Source organism: Rhyacophila brunnea, unplaced genomic scaffold (assembly GCF_057557595.1).
Source record: "Rhyacophila brunnea isolate RB1 unplaced genomic scaffold, BYU_Rbru_1.0 scaffold_2, whole genome shotgun sequence".
NCBI classification, from domain to species: Eukaryota; Metazoa; Arthropoda; class Insecta; order Trichoptera; family Rhyacophilidae; genus Rhyacophila; species Rhyacophila brunnea.
Genome location: NW_028232859.1, coordinates 1,113,393 through 1,135,621, shown reverse-complemented (window position 1 = coordinate 1,135,621; position 22,229 = coordinate 1,113,393). Strand labels below are relative to the sequence as shown.

The window sequence follows — 22,229 nt, the reverse complement described above, 5'->3', positions numbered from 1 at the left end:
TGTGATCCCTTTAGTTAGAAATAATATGTACCATCTTATTTTAACCATTCGTTTATCCTCTCAAATCAATCAATCATATTCTAAAATCACTTTATCAAATTTTAATTCTATTGACTTTGAACTTTTTTAATGAAGAACTAAGTACAATAATAATAACAACATATTATTATAAAAACACAAAACACATGACATAATAAAAATAATTTTATTGCCGATTAGTCAATCATCTCAATTCATTCATTTACGGCAATTTACGTTATTATACAGCACATACATTTACTTTCAAAAAAATAGGTATATTATTGTAGTCATGGGGATGCCCATTGAAAGCCGCACCCTGTGTTGCACGCATCGCGGAGTGACGCTCGAGAAATAGCTGGGGTGTTAATTATTACTACCCCTACCATGCCGACGGAAGTTAATGCTCCCTAGTTATTACATTACTTTTTATTTTAACATCGCCTTTGTTTACTGTGATAATGGTTAGTAATAATAAAAAAAACACCCACAGGTTGAAATGAAGTTAAAAAGATAAATATAACAATAATAAACTATTTGAAGATGCTCACAATATGAGAGAATGTGAGAAAATAATTCTGAAACTTGTTACAGATGCAGTGATGCCAACCGTACTATAAATAGTACAATACTATAATTTTAACTCTGCGAAAAATATAAAATACTACAATTTTACGCCGAATATACCAAAATACTATAATTTTAAAGGATTCAAGACGAAAAATGTTCCTGTACTATATATTTTTTAGAAATACTATATTTTTTACGACTTTGTACTATAATCAGCATAGAAAAAGATGGCAACACTGTACAGATACGAACTCTTGTTATTATTGGAATGATAATATATTGGGTACCTTCTCTCTACGAGCATCTACGGCCTACGCCTTTCGTAGTCAGTGGCTCTACGGGACGTAGACTATTTCGCTAATTAAATAACGTTGACTTAAGAGTTAAGGCTATACTTCAGCTGGGGCACGGTCTATAACGATCGATCATTGACATGTTTTGTTTTTCGAGTAAATACCTACGTAACGTTTTTTAGTCATATTTACACGATTTAAGAATTAATTACTCCGACGCCATCACAAAACAAATTGACGTACTCACAGGTCGACTATCGCTCTCCGATTGGCCACCGCGTGCGAAATTACGTCCCACCTATTGCTGAAAATTATTTGCCGTTTCACTGAAGTGTGCTCTTAAGAGAACATTAACTTTTTGATTTTAGTTTGTATGAATAATACACGCTATACCTATTGGTGCAACGTCGTCTTATAAGTCTCTTCTGAATACCAACATGTCACGGACTCAAATAGATATTATTTAATTTCTATTTCGATGTTTGCAAAGTTGTGTACATCTTTTGACAGATCTGCCGAGAGGACGATGACCAGTAGATCTTCTGTGCAAACAGGTGTGCGGTTTCGTCCATCCTTTCAACGTGTGAATTTCAGAATTTTATTCTGTCTTCCCAACTGACCGTATTCCCAACTACGTGATTTTTTCTATGTTGGTAATCTATTAGGGGGTGTTGTGTCTGTGACGCAGCGGGTGTCTTAAATCATATATATCTCTATCACCGCGACTGGTGCGTTTGTAGTACTTGGCCATTAGACACAATTAACGTGTTATTTAAATTTGGTAATTAAAAGGTAATTAAACGTTCACCAGTGATTGTGTTAAGTTTTAGCTGTAGGCAGGCATCTTCCCAGATCATTATTAGAAAAATTATGTACCTAAAATAAGCTTTGCAAGTTTATATGTTTCCATGATACGGTGTTGAATTCAGGAGTATCTAGACGTCCTCTGTGTTGCGATTTCACCCTTTTTAATGTTGCACCTCCTACTATAATATTATTATCTTCAGTCTTCACCAATGTATGGAGCGGCTTTAAAGCATCATTGGAAAAGTTACAACATAGTGGAAGTAGAACCCGGACTATTTTTTAATATCTCGTTTACGTATCCACCTCTGAGAACGTTGGAATGTAATCACACTAATCACATTGCATCAATGATTATCAACTTTTGGTAATAAGAAATACTCACCTATGTTAGGTACTATGTAATAATAATCTCTTGTCTCTTATTTGTTCCAGGCACATGTCGTGTCAGCCTTCGAGCAGAGCCTCTCAAACATGACGCAGCGACTGCAGCAGCTGACTGCCACGGCTGAGAGAAAGGTAACCGTATGAACCAAATAACTTTTCTGCGTGTTGTATGGCGCGATAGACGCACTATAATAATTAAAGACAATAATTATTAACAACGCTAAGCTAGCAAGCTTCAGTATTGTGACCATACCGAAAGTGGATTCGATATTAATAACAAAGCTTTCAAGTAATTTTTAATTTAAAATATTTTTTTTTTATAAAAAAATTAATCACTTTTTTTTTAAATGAAATAATATATACATAAGTACTTAAATACATTAAACTTATAAATCATTCAAAAATATTTTTATTACATATTACATTCGAAAGATCTTATTATTATGTAATGTTTTATTAATAAGTTTATTTTTAATTTGTTCATCTTTTTTATATTCATCGTTTTGCTATAAAATGTATGTTGTCAGTAAATTCAATTAAATTTCTTTCTTCGTTTTCTGTCGCTAAATGCCCCTCCCCTGGTAGCATTATCTCCAATAAACACCTATTGTTACAATATGACGTTTGGACTCGCACTCGTAATTTACGTACAATTTACCATTTACATTACATGCATGTGTTATTATTTATCCAACACACTTAATACCACTTAATACCTATGCATCGGTACCTGTGAACTGGACTACTATATCTCCAAATATAATACTTACGATTTTTCATACCATTAATAATATGAATGTACTTATGTACTTGCTTCTAGAATTGGGTATTTCCCGAGAAAATCTCAATCTCGGGATTCGGGATTTCCAGAAAAGAATTCTCGAGATATCGGGAAATTTAAAAAAAACCTGTAAAAATCGTAAAATCAGTGTAAAAACAGACAAATTCCAAAATATATATTTATATTTTTATTTATGTAAGAAGAGAAACATAATAGAAGTAGGAAAACAAAAATAATTCAAAACATTACTTATTAAAATAGAATTTCAAAAAACACAGACTGTCAATCGCTGTGTCTGACAATTGCGTAAGCTTTTAAGACACAAAATTCCCTGATTTTGATTTGATTGAAAATTTTGAGTCGACGTTGGCTTAATTGTTTTAAATGTCCCGATCAGTCTTCCAACGTTTTGTGTTAATGTGAAAATCGTTTTTTCAATTAATATTTGATACCTAATAAAGAAATCCCGAATCCCGAGAAAAAATTCTCGAGATCCGAGATTTCCCGAAATGTTAAAAATTTCAATTCCCAAGATTCGGGATGGAAAATCTCGAAAATTTCTCGAGAATTCCCGTCGGGAAATTCCCGAAACCCAACTCAACTTGCTTCTTTAGTGATTTAAGAATTTCGGCTTTCCTGAATAGACTCAAATTGTGAATTAGGCACAGATTTGATAATTTATGTATTAAATATGTACTCGTTATCGGCAATAATTAGACCGTCTTGCTGAGCAGAACCGGATTTGCTGTAGTGCTAAAGGGCCTCTAAATTGGTATAGGCTCCGTAGCCCGAAAAGTAAATAATGTTAAAAATAATGAAGAAGTGATTTGACGAAAAAAAAGGCAAGAAGAATGAATACCTAACATTTCTTTTATTAAATTACGTTTTAATAAGTTGATTTTTGAGAGGCCCCAGTACATATTAGCCCAGAACCCATACACGTGTATGTATATCCAGCCCTGACTCTGAGGTACAGAAAATAAAATCTTTGATATACTTACCAAATGTTATTTCGTGGAAATTAAATAATATTAAAAAAACCGAAAGTATGGCTTCCTTCTATTGTTATTTTTTTGTATTTATGTCATCGTAATATTAATATTATTGGAGATGTCAATAAACATGTTATTATTCTGTCAACCCGAAAACGCTGAGGTTTTTGAAGCAGCGAGAGGTTTTTTTAAATTCTTTACCGCACGAAAGGATCGCGTTTCTTCACGCCTGACGCTCATCGGGTTTTCAATACCTACGTGTTAATTTTAACGAATATAATATTTTTATGGGGTATAATTTAACAGTGGCAGAATGTCCGCCTCTGAAGCCACATATCGCGGTTTCGAATCCCGCGTCTGGTAAATTTATAAACCATTTTTTATCAATCTGTGTTGTCTTGGCGGATTGAGCATATTGTTATCATTATCAACAATTTTTCGCAATACCTCACAAGGCGCCGAATAGATTGTAGAGCCAATAAAAATCAAATAACTACATTAATACTACGTAGTCACATTATCCAGTATCACAGTTAAAGTTATCACTTGCATCTATGGTTACAGTTGGGTATTTCCCGAGAAAAACTTAATCTCAAGATTCGGGATTTCCAGAAAAGAATTCTCGAGAATTCTCGAAATATCGGGAAATTAAAAAAAAACTGTAAAAATCCTAAAACTAGTGTAAAAACAGACAGATTCCAAAAAAAATATGTTTTTTTTAAAATTGATATAAGAAGACAAACAAAATAGAAGAAGGGAAACAATAATAATTCAAAACATTACTTATTAAAATAGAATTTCAAAAAACACAGACTGTCAATCGCTACATCTACAATAATAATGACGTACTTTTTTGAGACACAAAATTTCCTGATGTTGCAAAAATTGCGCTCATTTTGAGTGCCACGATCAGTCTTTGAACGTTTTGTGTTTTCTGTCCATTTTTTCATATAGAAAATCGTTTTTTCAATTAATATTTGATAATAAAGAAATCCCGAATCCCGAGGAAAGATTCTCGAGATCCGGGATTTCCCGAAATGTTAAAAATTTCAATTCTCGAGATTCGGGAATGAAAATCTCGAAAATTTCTCGAGAATTCCCGTCGGGAAATTCCCGAAACCCAACTCTACTTGCATCCGCACTCACCGAATGTGTACTTGCAGGTGGTAAATTCTGTTTTAATAAGACCCCTACTGAAATATAATGAAATATATAAATTACAATGCTCTTCAGAAATTGAACCCTATGGACCAATAGTATTTTTACAATGGTTGTTTGCGTGATATAATAGTCGCAATATACATTATTTTTACGCGTGAAAGCTCAGATACCTATCTAATGTGCCTACCTATATGTACACAATTCTTAGATTGTTATTATTATAGTTTTAGCTTAGCCAAGGGTTAAAAATTTCAACTAAAATTCAACACATAAAGTAGGTAAATAGGTACGCAATTATAATATTCCTTTTTTGTACACACTGTATGATGCCACGCGCTGAAGAGGGTGGTCTGATAAATAACGTGATGAATGGAATAGAGGGCTAACGTCAATGGTGACAAGTCACTGTCACTAGTCAATTTTGATTGCTGTATAAAGAATGTGAGAGGTATTTTATAAACTTTTCATAATTTCTGATCGATTCAGTGAATGATTGAATGAGTTAACCCGTTGAAGTCAATTAGTGATACCTACATCAATAACACTGAAGCCAAAAGAAATGCGCAAACTGAGATTCACCGAGGAGGTTAATTTCGTGGTTCACAATAATTTTGAAAGAGTTTTCGGTATTAGTCAAGTGGTCAGGGTATTTAATTACCGAGTTTTAGATTTCATATTTCTGTCAACAAAATAATGAAAATGCATATTAGATATCTCCACTACTACTCATTCAATAAAGGGTTACCATATGGCATATTACGTCGTCCTCATTTTACAATGTCCTACTTTTTATCTGGCTACGTTTTTACTTTTCGTTTTTGTTTGAATTTTGCTTGTTCATATAAAATTGGTACTGAAGTGGTATACTTATATATTCTTTTAAAGTATTTTTATTTTATCTGACGTTCACGTGGTAGAACTCCGTTATAATGGTTTTGAAACGAAAGTTTTTTCGTTAATTCTACGATATCTGTGTTATAGTTGATCGTTATACAAACATAATATGTTGAGAACTATTTCAGGCTACGAACAAATCTTCGGAACGGTCAACTTTAATATAAGTATCATAGAATTAACAAAAAAAAATCAAAACCTAATCTGACCATAACCATGGTAGACATTTTCTTTTCAAACAGGCAGGATAATAATATATGGTAAACCTATTTAATACTAAAACCACACATAAGAACCGATTGCAAGCAAAGTCTCCAAGCCTTTTTTAGTGCATCAAAGAAGCCATACCAAATATAACATGATCAGCTAATATGCTTTTATTTAAGGATTCTGAGCTGACGCAGTTGCGGCAGACAATCGAACTCTTGAGGAAGCAGTCCATCCAGGCGGGACTTACCAGCGCTCATATGACCTCCATGGGAATTAAACAAGACACTGTCGCTGGACCTGGATCAACTCTTAAACAGGTACCGTACCTCCCCTATGTCGAGCGTTTCAAAGTGCTTGGAAGCTCTGGGCGTTGACTGACTACGAGGTCTCTTTAGATGGAAATATACCACAAATTGTAATAAAAAAAGTTTCCTCTAAGTCTAAGTAATTATTTGTTTGCATTTTATGACAGTCTTGCGAAATTTCACCTATGCGAATGTACCACCACTCACTATTAAAAATTCGGTACTTTATAAAATTATTGCTCTGCAAGGCTAAGGATTTTTAACAATTCAATTCAATTTGTTTAAGATTTTGGAAGTTTATGACGAAACAAACTCCTTCAATGAAAACCGCTATTGCTATCAAATAACGATTACCATTTCACGATATATTTATGTGACGCAATTGTTTAATATGCTTATTATTTTTTCAGGATGAGATGAAGCATCATAACGGAAGCGGAAATCAGGTTCCCAACAGCAACGGGAGTAACATGACAAGGCACCTCTCCACCGACAGCGTCAGCAGCCTCAACAGTTTGAGCAGCGGATGTTCTTCGGCTCAAGATAAAAAGCACAAAAAGAAAGGATGGGTAAGTCTTTCTTCAGTCTGCTTACTTGTTCTGTCAGACTTTCAGTTGATCCTTCATATTGTGTTTAGTAAATCTGCAGCATTGTGTGGCAAAGATTTCATTTTATTTTGGCTTAACCGAATTAATAATCGGAGTAGTCATATTAGCAGTTTGGCATCACAATCACAGTCATGGGAAGTTTTTCTTGGAATGTTCTCAACAAACTTTGAAAGACGCTTTTTGCTCTTTATGCCACATTACCTAGACATTACCATTTACCTTACCTTTACCTTTGATTTGAGATGACATAATGGTATTCGTAAATGTAATGTGTATTACCATTAATATCTCAAATATTATGTTCTTAACTATAGGATTGTTTTTTTTCTTTAATAAATATATAAGTAATTTCCATAATAATAAATATTGTAAAAACTATGAGTAGGTACGGATATTTTCTATTTTCTTCATTTTCATAATATGTGGCTTATGAGCAGTGACGTCTCTAGACAAAATGGCGCCCCTAGGCAGCTCCATTTTTTATACATTATTTTTTATCATCATTTCATCTTTCCAATATCTAAGAAATGTGTTGAATGGGTGCATTACTAACAAAATATACTTATACCTTCTCAAAAGTGGGGATTTTTTTGACGTTGTTAGGTAGTAGGTACAGTATTTTCTTACATTTAATTTTTGCGAATGTCTTGAGGAATTAAGGGCAATCCGTGTTGCTTTTCTTCTAATGGAAAGATATTTTTGTTATTAAGTACTAAGTTTATGTAGCTATTTCTATGTATACCGAATGATTCACCTCGATTTCCGCCCTTTGAGTAACTGCCACCCACAAGCGACGCTCAATCTGCCTACCCCCATGGGACGTCACTGCTTATGAGAAAGAAGATAATTATTTTAGTATAATAATTCTGGTCTCTACAATAAAGTAACCGTAAATTAATTTTTATTACAGCTTCGTTCGTCATTTACCAAAGCCTTCTCTAGAAATGCTAAAATCTCGAAGACATCAAAGCATTCCTCTCTGAGTCACCTATCCTCCTCGTCTAGTCAGGACAGAGCGTCCGTTTCGGGCGATCATTCCATCATCAGGGAGGGTTCCAATGAGAATAGTATAGATGGTTCGCGGGAGATTCTGGCCGAATCCTCAGCCGGCGACCGTAGGCATCCATTGGACGGCGCTGAGAAGCACGATGGATTGTCGTCGGCTGCCGTGAACGGGAACTCATCTAACGATGGCACAGGTTGGCTAAAAACTATTTTTATTATTTCAATGTGCTATTTATATGCACATAATATAAAATTTGAACTGTCCTATCTTGCAATATGAAAGCTCTCAGCCGTCTGCTAGCTAAAAATGTATAATGTTTCAAGTTAATTCTTCTACTTCGCAGATAATAGTCAGTGTGATCCTCAATTGGTTGATGACCTAAAGAAGCAGTTGAGGGAGAAAGACCTTGTTTTGACAGACATCAGATTGGAAGCTCTCAGCTCAGCCCATCAGCTCGAGAGTCTCAAAGATACTGTCATCAAAATGAGAGTAAGTTGTAACAAGTCCAATCTTATACATAGATAGGTACCTATTTAATTCTCATCACCAAATATGTCGAGGACGATTTAGTGTTGCTATCTGGATGCCAGGACTACTAGCAATAGTCATTTGGGCACCGCATAACAGATAAATGAAATGTATGAATCACACTAAAACCTATGGCAGACATCTCAACAATAGTTCCTCTTTATACTTTCTAGTACAGTAAACCATCCGTGGCTTGAATGAATGTATAAGTATCAACACTATCATCATTTTTACATTTTTAGAATTAGTTGTTTCTGCGTATCTTCAATCCATGTTACGAATAATTTTTCCATTTCTTCTATTAATACTCCTCTTTTCTTTGTAATCATCATAGGTTGCATTGATACTGATTTTTTTTTACATGATTTCAACTTTATCGAGTATAATGATTGTTCTAATTGTAGAATGACACAATATACATTTTTTTTAAATCGCGTAAGTACGAATTCAGGTAAGTCGAGGACTTACTGTATAGGCACTATATATTATACTCTGGTTGTCCACTAAATGTTTCAAACATACCTGAATCATTTCACACGCCTTTACAGATGGCCACATGTCTATCGTCTAGTTAGCAAATGTCTCACCTCCAGTTAGTGGTGCGAAATCATCCATTCCCACATCATATTATCAATAAGACAGTTTTTTTGGTTTTTAGATATTATCCTGCAATTCACTCGTAATTCATAGACATATTATTTATCGGATATTTTCATGTTTTCAGAATGAGATGCTCAACTTGAAGCAAAACAACGAGCGTCTCCAGCGTCTGGTCAGACCACGGTCTCTCGGAGGCAGCCACGTCTCCCTCGGGGGCACCGTGGGAGGAAATTCAGCACAAGCTCAATCCGCTGGCGGTGGCCAAGGAAACCATACACATTCTCAACAAAATAATAACAACTGTTCTTCGGCTCAGTCTGAAGGGGAAAGTGCAGCCGCGAGAAGGTTTAGCGCAGCTGATGCACACAGGACCGATGCACACGTACGTTTTTAATTGATTTTAGTTTTTTTGGGCGGCTCTCGTGGTGCAGTGGGTAAGGCGCTGGCCTTCCACCCGAGAGTTCTGGGTTCGATTCCCGGTCATGACAAAAACATTAATGTGTTTTTCTCAAAGCCTGGGTGTTTGTGATTGTTCAAAATTACTAACAACCACCTTGTACGAAAAAGCAAGGATATGGTTATTAGTAATTCTAAAAAAAAAAAAAAAAATTGATTTTAGTTTAGTAATACAATCAGTACAACTTAAAATGATAAATGAAATACATCATAAATATTTCTAAATGTGATGATTCTTTTTTTATTCGTTCATTCATCATCTCTACTACAACCTAATGTGGGTCTTGGCCGTCGTTGCCACCAGGAAATGTTTCCACTCCCCAAGTCTATTTTTTTTATTATTATTGTTTTTTTTCCAGGACTCTAATGGTCATCCCCAGTCCAATAGAGATTTGGATTTCGACTGTGCCACGTCGACACCCACATCGCACGGCTATCACCACAACAAAATGGCAGAATCTCCCCTTGATCAACACTCGGATCTTTATTCGCGGATATCCCGAGCGGACGATAACAATGGAGACATGGACGATTTGGACGATGATGGTCATCTCGATATGGACGACCAAGAACGGATGGACGAGCTGCGACACTGCCATGCCATGGGATTGCTCACTAATGGCTCTGTTTTGGACGAAGATCCTTTGCTTCTGACCACCGGGAGATTGAGTGGAGTCGACTGTGATATGGCCTCTTCTGTTTTGGCCCCACCTAAATGCAGAGAATTAGCTATGGGGGAGACATATGCCGATTTGGGTAAGGAATATCTTCAGTATTTTATAATTTGTGCTATGGTAGAACTATGGTAGAAATTATATGCATTTAAAGAATCCTCAATAAGAACATTTGTCACACTTTTTTATTAAATTAATGTCATAATCTAAATTTTCTTTTTTGACCAGGTCTGACTGAAAACAGTGCTGACATACGAGATGGAAAGAAGATCGCAATCGCTGTCTACTTAGGTCAACCTGACACCTTTCCACGCTACTTCGAAGAAGTGTGCGAAACCCTCAACTCCTGCGAAGCAAGATTCTATTCCAACCGCTCATCGGCCGCATTCCCTCAGCATCAAGAGCATCAGGATTTGAATCCATCTTCGCGAACATCGATGCAAAGTCCCGACAGAGAATTGTATCAAAACATTACGACAGGATCCAAATCGAACACAAATAGCCTAAAGAGTAACAAATCCGCTCAAAATAATAGTAATACGAATGTTGTAATTGAACATGGTTCAAATCATACTGCCGTGAACTGCAATGAATTCGTTGTCGCCTACACTTATATCAGTGGTAAAACAACATGGCAGAATTTAGACTATACTGTTAGAAAAACATTCAAAGATTACTTGTCAAGAATTGATCCCGGCACTAATCTAGGATTAAATACTGACTCCATCACATCCTACCATCTCGGAGACGCCACTAGAGGGCCAGAAATCGGTTTTCCGGAGCTCCTACCGTGCGGTTATATCATCGGGACTGTTAAAACTTTATATATTTGCTTGCAAGGTGTAGGAAGCCTTGCATTTGATAGCCTCATCCCAAAGAATATTGTATACCGATATGTTTCATTGTTGAGTGAACACCGTAGAGTAATATTATGCGGTCCGAGCGGCACAGGAAAGTCATACCTCGCGGCGAGGTTAGCCGAATTCCATGTCGCAAGAACGGCGTCGCATTTGAATCCTGCTGAAGCGATCGCTACATTCAATGTTGAGCACAAATCTTCAAAGGAGTTGCGGCAGTACTTGAGCAATATGGCCGAGCAGTGCGGAGAAACTGAAGCAGCGCTACCGTCCGTCCTTATATTGGACAACCTGCATCATGCGAGTGCCCTCGCCGATGTCTTCAGCGGATTACTTGGAGCCAGAAGGACGACTCTGCCTTGTATTATAGGTATATATGATAATACTTGCTTGTGATGTGCAAATTTCTCACAATTCTTTTATGTAAATTTAATACTATTATTATTTGTATTTTTTTTCAGGAACAATGTCTCAAGCCACCTGCAATACGACTAATCTTCAACTGCATCACAATTTCCGATGGCTGCTAACCGCTAATCATATGGAACCTGTAAAAGGATTCTTGGCCAGGTTTGAATCTTTATATTATAAATAAAGCAAAATCAATCATAAACACATTTGGTCCTGGTTGCAATTATATGAACAGGACTGAGTGTGTGGTTTAATTACAACCACAAGAAAACAAGACAAGTGAATGTGCATTGACAATTAGCTAGCACAACCTCAAAGCTGTAGATTCCGATCGGATCCCAGGAATGAATACCTGCTTAGAACTGGTGTATCCACACAACACTTATAATATTGTATATGATGATTATGTGATGTATATATTAGCTGGTACTTGTGAACAGGTATTGCTTCATCTGAGGTGGTTCGGACGCTAACTGGCACTGAACTAACTTCAAGCGTTTATTGAGTTATTGTTGTAAATGGTACGAGGAATGTAAAATAGAGATCTTTGGCTCAAACAGGTTCTTTTCTCAGGTCCATTTACCTGGATCACCCGATGTTAAAATTTGGGTGCGTTCGTTTGTGCATTGTTAGTGCACGTTTGTCCATAATTTTTTTTTTTTTGTTTGTGCACTGTAATAACCGAAAAATTCCAATTTCAAATTGGGTGATCCACCCAAATGTTGGATCACCCAACTTCGAATTATCAACTTTTTTTGAGTACTTACATGCGTTTGTGCGCGCATTTTCTTTCGTTTGTGCACGCACATTAAGGGGGTTATTCGAATTTCAATTTGGGTGACCAGCTTAAATGCTGGATACTTTGTGTCACTAAACTTGGATTTTTTTTAATTCAGCAATTTTAAACACTTGTGCATTGGTAGTGAAGTATCACGACGCTAAATTTAAAAAATTAATATCTTCCATTATATAATCTTAAAAACAAAAAAAGCATGTGCACAAACGTAAGCCAATAATAGACAAATTGATGACCTTATAAAAAGTTTGTGCGTGGTTCTACTTAATGTTCATCAAATATTTCATATCAAATATCTCGCGCACTATATGAGCAAAAAAATAAAAAAGTATGCACAAACACGCACTACCTATGCGACATGAGATTTCACTGCACAAATGAAAAAAAATTCGTGCACAAACGAATGAATGCACCGAAAAAGAGTTGAAATTTTAACATTGGGTGATCCAGTGAAATGGACCTCCTTTTCTCCCACTAAGATATGTTATTTTGTTGTCTTTATTTATGGCTGGTATAAAGAGAGATAACATGTAAAATTAATCCTATTACAGATATCTCCGTCGCAAGCAGCTAGTAGCAGAATTGGGTGGTGCAGCAAGATGCCCTCGTCTGTCGACAGTACTCGAATGGCTGCCCTCTGTTTGGCAGCACGTCAACTCATTCCTCGAGGCTCATTCTTCCAGCGATGTAACAGTCGGACCCAGACTCTTCCTCGGATGCCCCTTGGAATTGGCAGCCAGTCAGGTGACGTCTCTTTTCCATAGTTACTTTTATTTTACTAATTTAATGTTCAATGACTATCCCTATGCATAGGTAGATCATACTTACTCATGAATGAGTGGGCTTATTATGTTATAGGCTACTTGTATGTAATGGAAACACATTTATGTACTCACATGATAATTCCCTTTCCAAGTAACATATATACATAAGTATTACCATGCATACGGCCCTAAAAAGCATACTGTTTTGTTTGTAGTATTGATATTTGCATTCTAATATTGATTAACTGTTTCAGGCTTGGTTTACTTCAGTGTGGAACTTCTCCGTCATTCCATATCTTATTGAAGCAGCGAGAGAAGGTGTCGCTCTCTATGGAAGAAGAGGCGCGTGGTCGGATCCCGTTAAACATGTCAGAGACACCTACCCGTGGTCGGATCCGGTCGCAGCACAGGTTAGATTATTATTTTTGTCAAAATTGTCTTTTCTATAAGTGCTTCGGAGTAAAGACGGCTGGATAATAAATGTGTCATATTATTTGTTTGGTTAATATTGATATTATTTTTTTCAGAACCTCCGTGGCATATCCCTGGAAGACATTGGGCTCGATGGAAACTCAAATGACAATTCAGCAACCAATAATCAAGACCCTTTGGTAAGCAAGCCATGCCTATTTAGTCACGAATACAACCTAAACAGTGCCAACCCAACTCTTTACTGATTTGATTTTTAGGGTTAAATATATTTGTATTATATTCTCGTTTTTAAATTTTTTACAGCTAAATATGCTGATGAGATTACAAGAAGCAGCTAATTACAGCGGAAACCACAGTCAAGATTCAGACAACGCTAGTTTGGATTCAAACCTCACACATGACAGCTCTGTAGGAAATGAACTTTAAACATGTTCAAATGTCAACGAAAGAAGCCATTGTAGTTAAACATTATCTGTAATGGCGCATATTATGTTGAACGAACTATTGATATGATGAAATGAATCTACAGTTTTACACTTTTAAGGAGTAGATTTTATATTGTTAGCTCTAAATTTATCTTGAAAATAACAATTCATTTCACAATGAAGGAAAAACCTTATTTTCCATTGAGTTTTGACTGATTTTAAATGTAAAACAGTTTTACGACAAATAAATACAGGAAATATTTTTACACAGATTTGACATGTCCTAAATAGACAATCCTACTTTACCTCTTTGTTATATTCTTATATCTTTAAGAACATTGAACAATGTTTTAGTTAGTGTACTAATTACCGGCAGTCGAGATAGGTTCTGCCTAATACTTTTACCGAATTTAATGGAGATGGCTAAAACAGGGTTGTCTGGATAAGTAAAATAATGCTAACCGTTTTACAAAAATTTCACTACAATTGCAGAGCTATAATATAACGGATTGCTTTGTCAATAATCAATTTAATTGATAACTTTCAATTTGCCATCTATGAATAATATTGTATTTTATAAATTTTATTAAGATGTTCAAAATTTTTGTATGATATGAACAATAATTAGAAATTTAAGAAGCTTTTTGCTTATGTACAAAAGTGTGAGCTATTTTTGCATGTTGTTGTTGTTTTATAGTTTTTTATTATCACAGCGGATTTCACCTTGTCTAAATAAAAATGAATAAATTTATCGAATCAATTTTTACTTCCTTTCGGAATGAGTTAACTGTGAATAAAAAAAATGTTGTTCGAGTCAATATTTAATAATCATCATATTTAGAGGTGGGTCCGCTGCGGTTAACATTATTTTTTATGTGATGATTCAAATGAATATGTACATAAATACTTAATATGTAAGCGAATTTTTATACCACACCTTAAGAAATATTTAAAGGGATTGGATCGATTCGGTGGTGCCAATTAAATGTCGAGGCAACTGGACGATGGATATCTGGAAACAGTTATAGATGAATGAAATACATGAATGTGTGCAGTTACGTTATAACTGGAAATAGGAAATCAAACATCTAAAGCCTATATAGGATATAAAAGAAACACCAACTGGAATTTAAAAATTTGCCTAGTTGAATCATTATTTGCATGATATTTCTTCGTGAATTTCATAAAGCTGCAATGACACCCAGATGTCCATCGTCCAGTTGTCCTGGCATTCGCTGGCGGCACCTAATCATCCCAGACTCTATTTGAATGTAGGATTTTATTAACGTAGTATTAAAACCGTTTCCATGACAAGAACCTAAATTTGTGTTTGCCAAAATATAAGGTATATATCTGAATTCATTCCTCTCTACTCTATTCATTAAAACATGTTGTACCTATTGATTTTGAAAATACTTTATGAATAAAATTGCTTTTAATAATAAAGTAGTTGAGTTGCCTTATATTACGGTTCGCACGTTATAAAAAATTATTTACTGCAATTATTTAAAATCACAATATGTATTTAGTACCTACTGAATTATCAAATAACGTCATTTTATCATTTATTATTAATCTATTCTTCTTGACAAGTTTACATTTACACCTAACGACTCCTTATAGACACAATTTACAGTAGATATCCTAAGAGAAAGAATTCAGAAAATATCTGATATTTCTCCCTAAATAACTAAGTAACCAAATGTACTTCTGCGCTGAATTTCTCTACCGGTTTTCAGTTTGACCAAATAAATTCGATCTCCTTCTTCCTCTTCTCTCTTCTATACAACGAAGTCTGTGACAAATTGAAATTCCATCAAAATGCTTTGTTTGATCAATTTCATTTATAGATTCTTTCTTATACATTTCATATTATAAATCAATGACGATAAAAAATATATTAAACCTCTTTTCAAAACTCACTTATATTTGCAATGAGATCAAATATATCCTGAGTATTAGAAAGAGACGATTGGATGTTAATTTAATACAATTAAATCTTCAAGTTAACGGCACTTTTTCTGTTTTATATTTAACGAAACTACAGAAAATGATATATCAGAATATCTTTATGACATTTGCTATTGTGTTGTCAATATGACAAAGAGTACGTAGGTGTAGGTGTACAGCATGAAAACTTTTAACGTCAGAAAATATTAAACATTTGTTCAGTTCACAATTTAACATGACGTATTGTTAATTTTAAATCTTTAAGATGAAAATCTGTGTCAAATGAAAAGAATTTTATGTCAATAAACTTTGTAAAAAGTATTTATAATATCGATTATAATAACATGTTTTATACACCGGCAGACGGGTAATCTTGTCCCACTTCTGCAATTTTAAATTTATCGCATTTAAAACTTTTGTGTTCAAAGAAATATAATTATGTATTATTTAAATGATAAACTTTTGTACAATGTATATTAACAATTAGTAAAGTATTTTAATAAATTTTATATATTCCTATTTATTCTAAAGAAATTTATAATGTTTATAATATTATCTGTATCCGTACAACGTAAACAATATAAACTATTATTGTAAAAGTGTAATTTGATATTATTTATATTTTAGCGATTAAGACCAAAATCTATTTGGAAACATCACGCAGTACTTTACCCGTAATAAAATCTCTCTGTTATATACATAATATTCACTTGTTGCCGTGACGGTTTACCTCCGAGCCGACTCGCATAGCTCTCTTCTTTTCATCGGCAAATCCTATATTGAATTCCTCAAAATTTATTTGGAATTAAATTATGTGTACCAAAGAAACCACCGGGTATATAGATAATTCAGGGGTGATGTTTCCAACATAACACTGATTAAAATCTTTTTCAAACAACTCATTTTTATAAAATAAAATAAAACCATGTTACGGTTTGTACTGCTGCCATTATTATTATGTCTGTATGAGTCCCCACTGTAAGTCATTTTAGAAGCAAGAGAGTCAATAAAGGTGATTTATATGAAAATAAAAAAAATGTTTTCTTTTTTACCTTAGGTATCCATCAAATGCCAAGATCTCGAATCCTAATGTGGATTTTATTATAAAAGATTTATAACAAGACTTATTGAGCTGATAGATAAAAATCTATTTTCAATATATTTAGAAAACACTTTATGGAATTGAAAATCTCAGTTAGAAGTTATTTTAAAACTTAGTAAAATAGGTATTAGAAATCTAGTACAGTAGATACTGTTACATTCCCAAATGGTCCCCATTTGGGGATGTCTCTGTGAATCTGGGGAAGCCCAAATCGGTACCAAACCGACAAATAGTAAGGGTTGATCACGAAAATAAATAATAATAAAGCCGGCAATGCTGTAAATTGCGGCCGTTTAAAAATATCTGCAACGTCGCTGTTGTCGCTGTTTTTCGACAGCGCTTTCCGTTGAAAGCGAAACATAAAATGGAGGACAATACGCGGCAGACAGTAAACATTGTTAACTCGCGCTACGCATAAAATAACTTATAAAAAATGTAACCATTAGTAGATATTAACGTAAATAAACCTTATTATTTGTCCACCTCCAAGTCCTGAATCCAGACGAAAAACCATACAAAAATAAAAGTGACAGCATCTCACCACTTTCGTAAATGGAGGGAATTGACAATACCATGTACATAGTATAGACATCCGAGTACCTATTATACTTAACCTTAACATAACATTGGGTTCCACTTCAAGATCAAAATTTAATTATTTATTAGATTATTTATAAGACATATTCTATGCATTGAAATTGCACGTGGGACATATTAAATATGGAATTAGTTCTTTAGTCATAATTGAGGCGTGTAGTTTCAAAAACAACTTACTCCACTTCTTGACGAAAATGAGTTATGAATGCCAAAATCTAAAGGAGAAGTTTTTGAACAAGTATTTTTTGTATTTAACGACCTACAATCTAGTAGAAAAATCAATTTTAAAATCGCTATTGGTTACCAAAGAAACTTATTCCAGGAGTGTCGCAAACCATTTTTCACTTATTCCAAATTGACCAATAAGAAGACTGCATTTGCAATGGCGTCTTTAAGTTAAACAGTAAACACGGTACGAAATTTCTCACCAAATTTTAGATGACAAAACAGTGTTACAAGCCAATTAATATAATTATTAGTTGTTTAATATCATCATGGATGTGCAAGCTTCACCTGTAATACCCAAAAAATGCCAGAAAACGAATACGTCACACGGAAAAATGAAAAAGAAATATCGTAAAAATTCGACAGTAAGTTCCCTATGTTACTGTCTGGTACTCTAAATGAATAAGTGAGAGAAAACACATAATTTCCAGAAAGTGAACGAATTATTGTTGAATTGTATGGAATATTTTGGGGTTTGATGAAAAGTTTTTATAAAACACGGGTAGGTACAGAACAAAATTATCCACTTTGGAGAATTTTAATGCTGATTTGGCCAAGTTTTCGTGTTATTTTTGGAAGTACATAGATATTATTATAATTATTTAAGTATTATTTTCAAGCGAAAAAACTATCATTGGTACCGTGGCACTAAATTATTAATGCTTTCAGTTTACTAAGTATATAGGATAAGTATTTTTAGTCTATCTATAACTATTTAAATTTGATTAACCACTTATACTTTGTTTTGTTGTGATAATTCCTTATTCTGTAACAATTGGCATTTTTACTATATATACGCACAGCGAAGGAAGTCACAATATTTTTATTTAAAGAATCCGTTCATCAGAAATAAATAATATTATTAATGGTACTAACTACTAAGAATTTCGTAATGCGATTTTTAACAATCGTATGTTTGAAAATATTTCGGGCGTCTTCACGAATTCCTATGCATGAACATTAATTGCACGTCGTGTTAATTTATTGATATTTTAATTATTTTTCGTCCGAGGGCCGTAAAATTTATTCTCAAATGAGGATAAGTAATCTTGTTTAATATATATTTAAACAAAAAGTCGACAGAAGCTTGCTTCGGTGACAAGTGTCTTAGCAATTTTATGTTATTTCGTAATTTGAGTATCACGGGTTAGGTTTATATCACTACTCATATATTTTTTATATAATATTATTATCAATTATTATTTACTTACCTAATTTTCATTGTAAAATCACACTTTCTTTATATCAGTATACTTAATAAAAATATAAGGTATTTTATTGTTTGATTACTATTTTCTAACTAACGTTTGTTGTTTTTGTTATAATAATACAAAATCGGTGCGTGTACTTATATACGCGCGTGCGCGTTAGAAGTTATACTTCTTTGGCGTAACAAAACAAAACGTGGTGACTTAGAATCAGGTTCATAAAATAAATAAAAGTTTTTCTTTGGTTCATCGAACTATCCAAATTGTTTGTTTGCCTTATTGGTAGGAAGTTGAAATGGAACATTTCGAAAGTTTGGAGTAGTTTGTATTCTTTAATAATAAACACATGGTACATTTTATAAATTAAATCTTCATTTTAATCCCCTAATTTTAGAGTACAATTATCTGTTGGACATTAAATTTCTTATTCATATTACTGTCCATATATTTATATATATATTTATTATGAAGGTTTTAATTATCTTGTTAAATTAAACACTCGAAAAAACGGGCCACTTATTGGAGTGCCGCTGGTTTAAAATTATTTTATTGCGTTATTTTGTAATTATTAATATTATTCAATATTACTATTTTAATTATCTTATTAAATTACACACTCGAGAAAAAGGGCCCCTTATTGGAGTACCGCTGGTTTAAAATTATCTTGTTGCTTTATTTCGTATGTATTAATAATATTTACTATTACTATTTTAATTATCTTGTTAAATTACACACTTAGAAAAAGGGCCGCTTATTGGACCGTCGCTGGTTTAAAATTATTTTATTGCGCTATTTTGTAATTATTAATATTATTCAATATTACTATTTTAATTATCTTATTAAATTACAAACTCGAGAAAAGGGGCCGCTTATTGGAGTACCGCTGGTTTAAAATTATCTTGTTGCTTCATTTCGTATTTATTAATATTATTTACTATTACTATTTTAATTATCTTGTTACTTTACACACTCAGAAAAGAGGACGCTTATTGGAGCGTCGCTAGTTTGAAATTATTTTATTATTTCATTCCGTGATTATTAATATTATTTAATATTACTATTTTAATTATCTTGTTAAATTACACACTCAAGAAAAGGGGCCGCTTATTGGAGTGCCGCTGGCTTAAAATTATCTTGTCGCTTCATTCCGTATGGTGATAGTACCCCGATCACGTGATTATGTCGCACTTTCGTGACGGTGTGCGCGCGCAGCTCTCAATTATTGTACCCTCTACTAAACGCGCCAAAAGAAGTATAACTTCAAAAATATTATTTTGTATCACAAAAAAGTGAAATAATTTGAATGACCAATTTTATTTACCTAATTTCAAATATTTTAAAATTAGTAACCCAGAATAATTATTTTGAATGGGTACGAATATTCACGACTTTTCCTGCAACATTTAACATGACAGTTTTTTTAGTGGTTTTTACAAACGCAATTTATTCCAAATGTGTTAGTTTCAATAATATAACTTATTCCAAGTTTCAGAAACAAAAGTAACTTACTCCAAATATAATATTAGAAAAAACCTACTTTTAAGAACATTTTCATAGATTTTAGCATTGAGATATCCATTTCAAAGTGTAAACTACAATTTTCCACAGAAATAACAAAAAAATATGTAAAATCAACACCGTAAACAGTTTTTTGTTGTTTGCCAACAATTTGTAAAAGTGGAATAAGTTGTTTTTGAAACTACACCCCTCAATTAGAATCTTACCATTTTAAAGCAATATACTACCTTTTCCACCATTAATATTGCAATAGTGTAACTTAATTAATAGTAATAATAATATTTATTAACCTCCCGACGTTCGACTAGGGGTGGTCTACTTATAATACCCCTCCATGCCATGTTCTGTCCTTACAGTCCACTTTCATTTCCTCCACATTTATTACCTTGTTATGCAGACTCTTCAGTTATGCTCATTTTATAAATGCCATCCATTTTTAATCTCACCTATTAGCCTATTCACTCTTTTCTGTCTTCTCCTAACACTCCCTTTATAAAAATGTGACCAAATCATCTCACAACAGTTTTTTGAACTTCTACAATCCCTTTTATACCACATTCATTCATCCCCACTTATTTTCGTTATTAATTTATTTAAATTCATTTATATTATACTTAATAATAACACAAAAAAATGTTTCATCAAAACTTTAATGGACATAAACAAGTAATTACAGATAGACATTGTAATACATTTTTATAGACATATTTAGAATTATTAATTAATATCCATGTTATAATAATTAACAAAAAAAAAATTGCTAATTAAAAAATTGTACTGAGATCAAAATCGAGATAAAATCATAAATACAATATGGACAGGTTTATTAAAATCTTTCAAATTTATTATAAGAATCCATAAATAATTAATAAAAGGCCCGGTGCATAACATAACTATTATAAGAAATCAAAGAGGCGAAGTTACCAATACCTACATCAAGGTACAAATTTTATAAATAAAAACATAATTAACATTTTAATAAGTTCATAATTCCCTTTTCCGATCAACCAATGTGCGTCAAAGAATCATAAAAAGGATGGTGGTTGGTATCGATAACTTCTTTAAGTTCTTGTAAATGCTTGTATTTTGATTTGGTCAACGGAATGGGTGCATTATAGAGTGGCATGGGTATGTGAATATGAGAAACATTTCGTCGCTGAAGCAAGTTTTGCCAATCATTATTGTGATGCAATTTATATTGTATGCTTCCGCATGGAAGAAATTTTAATTGTTTTATCATATTGACAGTAGGATCTCCCGTTTTTTTCCAGGTCTGAGTGATGAAAGGTTAGATGGAAGTGCTTCATAATTATTCTTAAAGAAATGATAATGCAGAGTATAAATAAAGTAAGGCTGTTTAGGACGAGCAATTTGCATCCGTGATACATAATCGGATGGCGAATATACAGGAGGCTTGAAATAGTGTTCCAAGACGGAAAGAACATTGTCCACCTCCAACATACTATGTCCTTTTTCGAGTATAATTTGCTCTACTGTAATCGAAGTAGATTTAGAAAAATCACTTAGAGCACTCGCCAGAATTTTATTTCGATTTTGATAATTGCAGCCGTCTGAAATTAGTATTACCTTGTTATAATGACATGGTATATTTTGTAAGTAATGTACGATGCAACCAGCGAATTCATTGGCAGAAACT

At 33.5% G+C, this 22,229-nt stretch overlaps 1 protein-coding gene across 4 annotated transcripts in view; it reads left to right on the top strand.

Moving 5' to 3' along the window:
- The window catches only part of sick (sickie), a 573,525-nt gene extending 557,323 nt beyond the window's left edge, over window positions 1-16,202 (top strand). For all 4 annotated transcript variants that reach the window (XM_085946480.1, XM_085946481.1, XM_085946483.1 and 1 more), the window contains 13 exons: window positions 2,121-2,204; window positions 6,287-6,427; window positions 6,826-6,984; window positions 7,934-8,222; window positions 8,373-8,518; window positions 9,282-9,539; window positions 9,973-10,369; window positions 10,516-11,514; window positions 11,606-11,714; window positions 12,903-13,095; window positions 13,370-13,525; window positions 13,643-13,726; window positions 13,851-16,202. In XM_085946480.1, coding sequence (XP_085802606.1) covers window positions 2,121-2,204; window positions 6,287-6,427; window positions 6,826-6,984; window positions 7,934-8,222; window positions 8,373-8,518; window positions 9,282-9,539; window positions 9,973-10,369; window positions 10,516-11,514; window positions 11,606-11,714; window positions 12,903-13,095; window positions 13,370-13,525; window positions 13,643-13,726; window positions 13,851-13,973 — 3,138 coding nt within the window. In that variant the 3' untranslated portion in view covers window positions 13,974-16,202. The remainder of the gene's footprint in view (window positions 1-2,120; window positions 2,205-6,286; window positions 6,428-6,825; window positions 6,985-7,933; window positions 8,223-8,372; window positions 8,519-9,281; window positions 9,540-9,972; window positions 10,370-10,515; window positions 11,515-11,605; window positions 11,715-12,902; window positions 13,096-13,369; window positions 13,526-13,642; window positions 13,727-13,850) is intronic.
- The last annotated feature ends 6,027 nt before the right edge of the window (window positions 16,203-22,229 follow it).